The sequence below is a fragment of the Pseudophryne corroboree genome, chromosome 4 (genome assembly GCF_028390025.1).
Source record: "Pseudophryne corroboree isolate aPseCor3 chromosome 4, aPseCor3.hap2, whole genome shotgun sequence".
Taxonomy (NCBI): Eukaryota; Metazoa; Chordata; class Amphibia; order Anura; family Myobatrachidae; genus Pseudophryne; species Pseudophryne corroboree.
This window is the reverse complement of record NC_086447.1, coordinates 202,556,675-202,568,797: the sequence shown is the minus strand read 5'-3', so window position 1 is coordinate 202,568,797 and position 12,123 is coordinate 202,556,675. Positions and strand designations below refer to the sequence as shown.

The 12,123-nt window shown below is 45.5% G+C and overlaps 1 protein-coding gene across 13 annotated transcripts in view; it reads right to left on the bottom strand.

Moving 5' to 3' along the window:
• KIF1A (kinesin family member 1A) overlaps nucleotides 1-12,123 on the bottom strand; it is a 297,735-nt gene that overhangs the window by 163,369 nt on the left and 122,243 nt on the right. For all 13 annotated transcript variants that reach the window (XM_063915795.1, XM_063915782.1, XM_063915783.1 and 10 more), the window contains exons 12-13: nucleotides 8,772-8,850; nucleotides 870-1,012 (exon numbers count right to left, since the gene is read on the bottom strand). In XM_063915795.1, coding sequence (XP_063771865.1) covers nucleotides 870-1,012; nucleotides 8,772-8,850 — 222 coding nt within the window. The remainder of the gene's footprint in view (nucleotides 1-869; nucleotides 1,013-8,771; nucleotides 8,851-12,123) is intronic.

Genomic DNA, 12,123 nt, shown 5'->3' with positions numbered 1-12,123 from the left:
CATTTGGGTGTGTGGAGATCTCCACTTTCACTGAGTTCTAATGTCCAAGCAGAATACTTTCCACTCATTGCTCTTGGATAAAACAACAGATAAGTTCAGTTCTGCACACTGGATGCAACAAATGCAAACAGCAGATAAGCACCAAACGAAACCAAACTGCCTGCACAATAGAATTTACTAAAGCACAGATAGGGCCTGTGAAAAAAAGACTGTGATCCCATTTTACAATACATGGTAAAACCAAGCAAGGAATTGTAAATATTCAGTAGGGAGGTAATTATTACATTATGTGACAAGTACAGTACAGTATATGCACTCTATGTACAAACAAGTGATAAAGCCTAAAAGGAGACATTTTTGCACTGCATTTGCCCATTCTAAACATATGTTGAAAGTAGGTCCATCAGCTACGTATAGTGAAGGAACACATTTTGGTGGCGAGAACAATATTCAGGCTACCCATTCGCCACTGACAAGTGACATCAGCCATGCAAGTTGTCAGTGATGTCACTTGTAGCTAGTGTATTGGTAAGTTTCATTCTCAGAAATATTGGTTCAAACCACAATATGGCTTCCACCTAAAAGAGTGTTACGTATTACGATATTGTATTCTCTAGAGGTAACCGTGAAGAAAAGCTGATAGCAAGCTATAAGATGCTGAGGGTATTCTAGTGAAATTTACAACATGAAAGCAAAAGTAAATGGTTGCTATGGAAACACCATTCGTCTTTATAAATGTCCCTCTGTATGTCTAACAAGTCGAAGTATAATATAGTTTTACTTGTGATTTCTATTGACTGTGTTTCATTGACAGGAAAGAGTGCATCCCAGGAGTGTACTGTAAGTGCGCGGTGTAAGGGACCACTCACTGTCAATGATGTCAGACAGCCCCTGGGCTCCCAGCAGCTCTCGCAGACGGGCCACCTCATCTTTAAGCTCACGGATCAGACGGTTGTTTGGATCTTCATTAATAACAGCATTACAGCGGATCTGTTTGGCACGATCAGCATATCTGCAGGAAAGTACAGTGGCTGTTATACAGTCTTACTGAGAGGCCAGGTTACTTTATATAGTAACTCTCAAATCTAAAAGCCACCAGGGTCTAAGCAACGAAACTGTAAAAAATAAAATCTTGAAATAGTTATTTAAGCAAGTTTCTGGCTACTGAGCTATTAAGTGAGTATAATTCTATCTCCATCAAGTACAATCGACAATGGACAACAAACCTGAGAAAACTGTTCAGGTTTCAGATATGAGTTTTGAAACCAAATACTTAATTAAACCTATAAAAGAAGAACAAGCGCTGTTTATGAGAGGTCTCTTGCTATATGACCTCTAGGATCTTTGTATCATATGTAATACTGGGGTTCTATTCATGAAGCAGTGAAAAGAGTAAAGACGTAAGTGTCACGATCCGGGTATCTGGACGCCATTACTTACCCTTCAGATGCCTCCTGAGGCTGGCTCAGCGTTCCAGGACCGGATCCCATCCGTTACACTGATGTCCACATTCCTGCCTCCTCTCCTGTCACTCTGAGACGCGGTCACCGCGGCGCCATGTAACATCTGGAATGGCGTTCCCCGCGGCCTCCACCGCTGTCCCTGAGTTCCTGCATGCAGAGTGTCAGAGTGGCGATTACGTCAGCCGCGGCCTCCGCTGTGCCCGCGTGGTTTAGATGTGCAATCATCAGTCTGGCGTCTCCTGTCTCCTGTGGCCGGCGCCGCCATTGCTGTTTCAATTCTCACATGGATTACAAACCAAACTTCCCTCCAAGTGTCTGCATGGGCGCAGCCATCTTGGATTTTGTCATCTGATCATTTCCACCAATCTGCTGTCTGTATTGTTGATTTGCATAATTGCCTAGCCAACCCCTTCCTTGCTGCAGGTATAAGTAAGCTGTGCCTGAGCAAGGAAGGCGTCAGTGCTTTGGTTGTCTAACCTAGTACCAGTTTGTCTCTCTCCTGTGGTTGTCTTCCAGGTTCCAGCTCCTGTCTCCAGACTTCTGCTATAGAGACCCGCACCAGCATTCCATCTGCGGTGTAGCCTGACTCTCTGATCCATTCTGGACTCACCTGTTTCCAGCTACAACAATCACCTGCTTCCAGCCCAGCTTCCAGCAGTGTACAGCTTCTCTTAAAGGGCCGGTGTCCTTTTCTGCAGTTTACCACTCTCCACCGGTATTATTATTTCACCGCTCTCAAACAATCACCTGCTTCCAGCTCAGCTTCCAGCAGTGTACAGCTTCTCTTAAAGGGCCGGTGTCCTTTTCTGCAGTTTACCACTCTCCACCGGTATTATTATTTCACCGCTCTCAAACTCCAAACTTCATTATTATTTCATCGCTCTCAAGTTCGTTTATTATTTAACTGGTTCCAGCCAGTATCCACTCCGTACCAACAACAGTCTGGTTCCAGCCAGTATCCACAGCAGCCGTTTTACCTTCAGCAGCCCAGCCTTTCCTGGAACATCAGCTGGTACGATCCTGGGTTTTCTCCATTGCTACAGTCAGGCCTGGTAAGGACTTTCCAACTAGAAGATTATAAGAACTGTCTCACACTACCAGTGCCTGTGGCCCTTGCCACCCTGTAGTACCCAGGAATTGTATTTATCCTCTGTTGACTTTTATGTTTCCTTTTACTGCTGCTGTGTTACGGAGTTTGTCATAATAAACATCATTGACTTTTATCCTGGTTGTCGTGGTCACGCCTTCGGGCAGTTATTCTACATGTTACTTACATGTCTAGGGGTCTGATACAACCTCCCAGGTTCCGTTACATCTCAGCCCCTACAACTGAGGCTGCCTCCCGTCAGCTCAGGCCCTCAGTTGTGACAGTAAGCACTGACCTAATGAATCCAGCCGGAGACCAGGATCAAGCGGCCAGGCCGATGCAAGAACTAGCAGCCCGACTTGAACATCAGGAGGCTGCACAGGGCCACATCATCCGCTGTCTCCAGGATCTCTCTACACGGCTGGATGGGATTCAAACGACCCTCCGTGGACCTGGCACGTCCGGTGCGTCCACTACAGTGACACCAGCTGTAACCCCACCCACCTTACCCATTTCCAGTCCACATCTTCATCTTCCAACGCCAGCAAAATTTGATGGATCTCCAAGGTTCTGCAGGGGATTTCTCAATCAATGTGAAATCCACTTTGAGCTTCTACCTGGCAATTTCTTCAGTGACCGTACCAAAATTGCCTATATCATCTCCCTTCTCAGTGGCTCAGCCCTTGACTGGGCATCACCTTTATGGGAGAAGTCTGATCCCCTGCTATCCTCCTATACTGACTTTGTAGCTACATTCAGGCGCATCTTCGACGAGCCAGGCCGGATAACATCTGCTTCATCTGAGATTCTCCGTTTACGCCAGGGAACACGTACTGTGGGACAGTATCTTATACAGTTTAAAATCCTGGCATCCGAACTGGCATGGAACGACGAGGCCCTGTATGCTGCATTCTGGCATGGCTTATCAGAACGCATCAAGGATGAGTTAGCTACCAGAGACTTGCCCTCTAAGTTGGATGAGCTAATTTCTCTTTGCACGAAGGTTGATCTACGTTTCAGAGAGAGAGCAACCGAGCGAGGAAGATCATCTACTCCTAAATCTTCTGCTCCTCCTCCTCGTCAACCATCTCCATCCAAGGATGAGCCTATGCAAATTAGTCGTTCCCGTCTATCTCCCGCTGAGCGCCGAAGACGTCTCTCTGAGTCTCTCTGTCTCTACTGTGCAGCTCCGTCGCACACTATCAATGCCTGTCCCAAACGTCCGGGAAACTCCAGATCCTAGCTCGCCAAGGAGAGGGCTGGCTAGGAGTAATGATCTCCTCTCCATCTCCTCATGACTGTAACCTCCCAGTGTCGCTCCAAATTGCTCAACGTTACAGGAACGTCATTGCCCTCCTTGATTCCGGAGCAGCTGGGAATTTCATAACCGAAGTTTATGTTAAACGGTGGTCCCTACCCACCGAGAGACTGTCCTCGTCCATCTCTTTGACTGCCGTGGATGGCAGCAAGATTTTTGACGCAGTCATTTCCTTAAGGACTCTTCCAGTTCGTCTGAGAGTGGGAGTTCTTCATTCTGAGTATATTTCTTTTTTAGTGATTCCAAGAGCCACACATCCACTGGTTTTAGGCCTTCCATGGCTCCGTCTCCACAACCCATCAATTGACTGGACGACTACGCAAATACTGGCATGGGGTCCCTCCTGTGCTGAGACTTGTTTAGCCAAAGTTCTTCCTGTTTGTTCTACCTTCCCCAGGTCATCTGATGTTCCGCCTCCTCCATATCAAGACTTCACGGACGTGTTCAGTAAAGCCTCTGCTGATATCCTTCCTCCTCATAGAGAATGGGACTGCCCAATCGACCTCATTCCAGGGAAGGTTCCACCGCGAGGCCGAACTTATCCGTTGTCTCTGCCTGAGACACACTCCATGGAAGAGTACATCAAAGAGAACCTGGCGAAGGGTTTCATCCGACCATCTTCTTCTCCAGCCGGCGCAGGCTTCTTCTTCGTTAAGAAGAAAGACGGTGGTCTGCGTCCGTGCATCGACTACAGAGGTCTGAACGACATTACCGTCAAGAACCGATACCCTTTACCCCTGATTACCGAGCTCTTTGATAGAGTTAGTGGTGCAACTATTTTCACAAAGCTGGACTTGAGGGGTGCCTACAATCTCATCCGAATCCGTGAGGGTGACGAGTGGAAGACCGCCTTTAACACCCGTGACGGACATCTTGTACCGCCATGTCGTGGTTTATCTAGACGACATCCTCATCTTTGCTAATAATCTCGAAGATCATCGTTTCTGGGTAAAAGAGGTTCTTTCCCGTCTCCGTGTCAATCACCTCTATTGTAAATTGGAGAAGTGTGTGTTTGAAGTTAAAACCATTCCGTTTCTAGGTTACATTGTGTCCGGTTCCGGACTAGAGATGGATCCTGAGAAACTCCAAGCAATCCAGAATTGGCCTATACCCTTAAGCCTCAAAGGGGTCCAGAGGTTCTTAGGGTTCGCCAATTATTATAGAAAATTTATACGAGACTTTTCCACCATTGTGGCGCCTATCATTGCATTAACCAAGAAAGGTGCTAATCCGTCCAAGTGGTCCGAGGAAGCTACACAGGCCTTTCACCTTCTGAAGCAACGGTTCATCTCTGCACCAGTTCTGAAACAGCCCGACACCGACTCTCCTTTTATCTTAGAGGTAGATGCCTCCTCCGTTGGAGTAGGAGCAGTGTTATCCCAGAGGGCCAAAGATGGACATCTACATCCTTGCAGTTTCTTCTCCCGGAAGTTCTCCCCAGCTGAGCGCAACTATGCCATTGGCGATCAGGAGTTGCTAGCCATCAAGCTCGCTCTGGAGGAGTGGAGATACCTGTTGGAGGGAGCTTCCCACTCAATCACCATACTTACCGACCACAAAAATCTTTTATATCTCAAAGGCGCACAATGTCTGAATCCTCGTCAGGCCAGATGGGCACTTTTCTTCTCTAGGTTTGACTTTAAACTCCAGTTCTGTCCGGGTTCTCAGAATCGTAAGGCCGATGCCCTTTCCCGCTCATGGGAGCAAGAAAATGAGTCCGAGTCTGCAGACAAGCATCCTATTATTAATCCGTTGGCATTCTCCACGGTAGGGATGGACTCTACGCCTCCACCAGGGAAAAGTTTTGTTAAGCCAGTTCTAAGGAAGAAGCTCATGCATTGGGCCCATGCTTCCCGTTTTGCTGGACATACAGGCATTCAGAAAACCCTTGAATTTATTTCTAGGTCCTACTGGTGGCCAACTCTGAAGAAGGACGTTATGGAATTTATTGCCTCCTGCCCAAAGTGTGCCCAACACAAAGTCTCCCGCCAGTCGCCTGCGGGGCAACTGGTTCCATTATCTGTTCCCCGTCGACCTTGGACCCATTTGTCGATGGACTTTGTTTCCGATCTACCTATCTGCAACAAGTTTAATACCATCTGGGTGGTAGTTGACCGGTTCACCAAGATGGCACATTTCATCCCTCTCACCGGTCTTCCGTCAGCTTCCAAGTTGGCTCAAGTGTTTATACAAGAGATCTTCCGACTTCACGGTCTTCCTGAAGAGATCATCTCGGATCGTGGAGTACAATTTGTAGCCAAATTTTGGCGAAGTTTGTGTCAAGCCCTCCAAGTCAAGTTAAAGTTTTCCACGGCTTACCATCCTCAGACCAATGGTCAAACCGAGAGGGTGAATCAGGACTTGGAGGCCTTCCTCCGTATATATGTGTCTTCCTCTCAAGATGACTGGGTTCAACTCCTTCCTTGGGCTGAGTTCAGCCACAACAATCAATACCATTCCTCATCTTCTTCTACACCATTCTTCATTAATTATGGATTCCACCCTAAAGTCCCAGAATTCCAACCGCTTCCCGCAACTTCTGTTCCAGCAGTGGATGTCACCTTGCGTCAGTTTTCAAATAACTGGAGGAACGTCCGCGCAGCCCTGCTTAAAGCCTCATTCAGGTATAAGAAGTTTGCCGATAGGAAGCGTAGAGCGGTTCCTGCTCTCAAGGTGGGTGATCGTGTGTGGCTGTCCACGAAGAATTTGAGGTTGAGAGTTCCCAGCATGAAATTTGCACCTCGCTACATCGGACCCTTCAAGATTGAACAAGTCATCAATCCTGTTGCCTACAGGTTACAGTTACCATCCTTCTTGAAAATACCCAGGACATTTCATGTTTCTTTGTTGAAACCACTGATCCTGAATCGGTTTCATTCCGCACTTCCTCCAGCTCCCAAAGTTCAGACTCAACGGGGAGTCGAGTACGAGGTGGCCAAGATTTTGGACTCACATTTCCGTTACGGTCAGTTACAATACCTCATTGACTGGAAGGGCTATGGTCCTGAAGAACGCTCTTGGACCAATGCCTCAGACGTCCATGCTCCTGCCTTGGTCCGAAATTTCCACTCAAAGTTTCCTTTAAAGCCTAAGAAGTGTCCTGGGGCCACTCCTAAAGGGGGGGGGTGCTGTCACGATCCGGGTATCTGGACGCCATTACTTACCCTTCAGATGCCTCCTGAGGCTGGCTCAGCGTTCCAGGACCGGATCCCATCCGTTACACTGATGTCCACATTCCTGCCTCCTCTCCTGTCACTCTGAGACGCGGTCACCGCGGCGCCATGTAACATCTGGAATGGCGTTCCCCGCGGCCTCCACCGCTGTCCCTGAGTTCCTGCATGCAGAGTGTCAGAGTGGCGATTACGTCAGCCGCGGCCTCCGCTGTGCCCGCGTGGTTTAGATGTGCAATCATCAGTCTGGCGTCTCCTGTCTCCTGTGGCCGGCGCCGCCATTGCTGTTTCAATTCTCACATGGATTACAAACCAAACTTCCCTCCAAGTGTCTGCATGGGCGCAGCCATCTTGGATTTTGTCATCTGATCATTTCCACCAATCTGCTGTCTGTATTGTTGATTTGCATAATTGCCTAGCCAACCCCTTCCTTGCTGCAGGTATAAGTAAGCTGTGCCTGAGCAAGGAAGGCGTCAGTGCTTTGGTTGTCTAACCTAGTACCAGTTTGTCTCTCTCCTGTGGTTGTCTTCCAGGTTCCAGCTCCTGTCTCCAGACTTCTGCTATAGAGACCCGCACCAGCATTCCATCTGCGGTGTAGCCTGACTCTCCGATCCATTCTGGACTCACCTGTTTCCAGCTACAACAATCACCTGCTTCCAGCCCAGCTTCCAGCAGTGTATAGCTTCTCTTAAAGGGCCGGTGTCCTTTTCTGCAGTTTACCACTCTACACCGGTATTATTATTTCACCGCTCTCAAACAATCACCTGCTTCCAGCTCAGCTTCCAGCAGTGTACAGCTTCTCTTAAAGGGCCGGTGTCCTTTTCTGCAGTTTACCACTCTCCACCGGTATTATTATTTCACCGCTCTCAAACTCTAAACTTCATTATTATTTCATCGCTCTCAAGTTCGTTTATTATTTAACTGGTTCCAGCCAGTATCCACTCCGTACCAACAACAGTCTGGTTCCAGCCAGTATCCACAGCAGCCGTTTTACCTTCAGCAGCCCAGCCTTTCCTGGAACATCAGCTGGTACGATCCTGGGTTTTCTCCATTGCTACAGTCAGGCCTGGTAAGGACTTTCCAACTAGAAGATTATAAGAACTGTCTCACACTACCAGTGCCTGTGGCCCTTGCCACCCTGTAGTACCCAGGAATTGTATTTATCCTCTGTTAACTTTTATGTTTCCTTTTACTGCTGCTGTGTTACGGAGTTTGTCATAATAAACATCATTGACTTTTATCCTGGTTGTCGTGGTCACGCCTTCGGGCAGTTATTCTACATGTTACTTACATGTCTAGGGGTCTGATACAACCTCCCAGGTTCCGTTACATCTCAGCCCCTACAACTGAGGCTGCCTCCCGTCAGCTCAGGCCCTCAGTTGTGACAGTAAGCCAGTGGAGAAGTTGCCCATGTCAACCAATCAGCTGCTACAGTACCTATAATTCTATAGGAAGGAAGCACTTTATAAATGTCACTTCAACGCTCACTGGTTGCTATGGGCAACTTCACCACTGGCACACTTTCAAAGCTCACTGGTTGCTATGGGCAACTTCACCACTGGCACACTTTTCTACTCTTTTTACAGCTTCATGCATAGATCCTAATGTTTGGAGCTTTTTTTGTTGGTTCTGAATATTTTTGTCTAGAAATATTTCTCTCATTACTTTTTGGTGAATTAATTTTAGTTTGCACATATTTGCTTCTGAAGAGTACATTAGATAACATTGCTCACCGCAGGGTGCTCAGCGTCTCATCGTAGTTGATATCGGCGGGGCTCAGAGCAGCAACCATTGCAGTGCGAGAGTTTCCACCTGTAACGCAGAACCCAAAATAAGCAACTTCCATTCACTGTGGGTTTTATATCTATAAAAACAATTACAATCAAAGTACCAAACTCTGCACCACTGTAAAGGTGGGTACACACTAATAGATATATCTGCAGATCAATTGATCTGCAGATATATCTATGGACGGATCGGGCAGTGTGCATACACACTGCTCGATCCGTCGGGGACTGACGTCATCAACTGAGCGGGCATGTACACACGCCCGCCCAGTTCAGCTGTCAATCACCGCCGGCCGCCGCAGCATGACCGCCCCGTACACACACAGCGACGCGTCAATATATCGGTAGATATATTGGGCGTCGGCTGGGCTGCACGGCCGACGCGATACGTCTGTGAACAACGGAGTTCACAGACGTATCGGCCGCACACACTGGCCGACAGTCCAGCAATATGTTGGCCGTTCAAGAGAACGGCCGATATATCGACCAGTGTGTATGTCCGGATCAGCTAGTTTTGTGCATCTCTAACAGACAGGAGGTCAGAGACCCACAATTATTTTCAAGATGTGGCATATTTCACATATTTGTGGATGTAACAGTTTCATTACCGACAGAGCCGGCCCTAACCAATGTGATGCCTTAGGCAAGATTTTGGCTGGTGCCCCCTAGCACCACCATTGGTTCTGCCTCTGACCTTGCATCTCTTTCCCAGCACCATCACCTCTCACCCATAGCAGTCCTTGTACCCCCTATATTTTAAATAGGGACAGTTCGCACATTTGACGCACAGCCCAAAAAGGGGCATCTTCTTGCTGGGAAGGGGCATGGCCACACAATAACCCCAATTCCAATTACGCCACACAGTACTGCAACTTTATTCACATTTTATCTTGGGATAGTGTCCATAATTCATATTACATCCCACAGTAGTATCACTTTACCTTATAAACATTACTTCTCACAGTGGAGCCCCTTATTCACATTACATCACAGTGAATTGCTCCTTATTCACATTACACCACACCTTATTGCTCTTTATTCACATTAAACGACACAGTAGTGCCCTTTCTATATGCAACGCCACATAGTAGAGCACCTTATACACATAATGCCACACATTAGTAATGCATTTATACACAATTCCACACAGTAATGCCCCTTACACATGAGACACATTAATGTCCTTATAAACATAATGCGCCTTACACATTTTGACAACCTTTATTAATGCCCCTTTACACATAATGTCCCTTACACATATGCCGCACATTATTAATGCACTTATACACATAATGACACACATACTGCCGCCTACACATTTGCTGCACATTATTAGTGCCCCTATACACATAATGACACACATACAGTAGTACCCTGTTACACATATGCCGCACATTATTAATGCCCTTATACACATAATGACACACATAGTGGCCCTTTACACATATGTTGCACATTATTAATGCATTTTTACATGACACACATAATGCTCCTTACACATATTCCGAACACTACTGTACAACCAACCCACTCACATGCACACAGCACTCACACTTCCACTAACACTGTGACCTCTGCCTCTGCTTGGATACAGATGTGTCCTCACAAATCTTGCATCAATGCTAACGTCGGGCACCTTTTTTTTATGAAAATGCATCTTATTTGCATTGCTATGTGGCTAGGATGCACAAGCAGCTTCTGCTGATTAAACTGATATGCAGCATGCCTATATACTGTGTGAGACTGTGGCTGTATCTGCATATGAAATGCTACATACAGAATATAGGCATGCCGCATATCATTTTAATCAGCAAAAGCTGCTGATGCCCCTAGGCATATCAAATGCCCTACGCAATTGCCTAGTTTGCCTATGCCTATGGCCGGCTCTGATTACCGACCAACCTGCATCCTAGGTTTAGTGGCTCTTTCTAGAATAAGGGGTCAATTTACTATGGTCGGAGTTTTTTTTAGAACTAGTGATGTTGCTCATAGTAACCAATCAGATTCTACTTAACATTTATTTAGCTGCTTTTAGAAGATAATAGTTAGAATCTGATTGGTTGCCATAGGCAACATCACCAGTTCTTAAAAACTCCCACCTTAGTAAATTTACCCCTAAGAATGGAAAGGTTTTGTCTTTTTTTCTAACAAGTTTAATCTTTTTGGACCACAATGATGTTACTGTTATATAATATAACTGTGTGTTTTATTATTAACTCCTTTTTTTTTTTTAATTCATATTTAATATTAAAATATTTACGTTCTTAAAGAACATCAACACTGGTGTATTGACATCGATACTGGTGTAATTAATGTAAAATGACTCAATGCTTGATGATCAACTAAAGCTTGGAGGAAATAAATAAACAATAATAATAACTGAATTGGGTGGTGATAGGCTAGACATGAAAACTTATCTGACCCTGACAAACGCAGTCATATAGAGTACGCAAAGAAAAACACATGAACTGGTTTCTCCTCAGGATTTCATACTATGCTCTTGTTGTAAAAATAGCAAAGCATATAGGAAGGTCTGAGATGTCTCCTCATGTTATTTAGTATACACTCAGTAATGTACATCACCCACTTACACGTAATGAGGAAAGGACAAGACAAAATAAATCCTTTTTGGGAGCACTCTTATTGAAATTAGTGATAATAATCAATCAATATACTGTAAAATGATATGATGATGGATGATCTAAAACTTAACTTTTATTCTGTTCCATTAAAATATCGACCTATATGGTCCAAAATTTATTTAAAAATATCTAGTTAATTATTCAAAATAAAAATAGAAATAAAGGTGAAATATAGAATAAGTGAGAGTAAGCAGAATAGAACTGCTCCACCAGTGCTTTCACATGAAAATATAAGTGATCATCTTGGTGATATCCACAGTGCCTGGTATTCCTAAGCAGTCCCCCTTCAAAGTACTAGCCAGGTCTATCCTATCAGCTTCCGAGGTAGAAGATCGGGCTACTCTCAGGATAGTACGACCTTGAATAGTAAAGATGACGTATCTTTACGTCATCTTTACTATTCAAGGTCGTACTATCCTGAGAGTAGCCCGATCTTCTACCTCGGAAGCTGATAGGATAGACCTGGCTAGTACTTTGAAGGGGGACCGCTTAGGAATACCAGGCACTGTGGATATCACCAAGATGATCACTTATATTTTCATGTGAAAGCACTGGTGGAGCAGTTCTATTCTGCTTACTCTCACTTATTCTATATTTCACCTTTCTTTCTATTTTTATTTTGAATAATTAACTAGATATTTTTAAATAAATTTTGG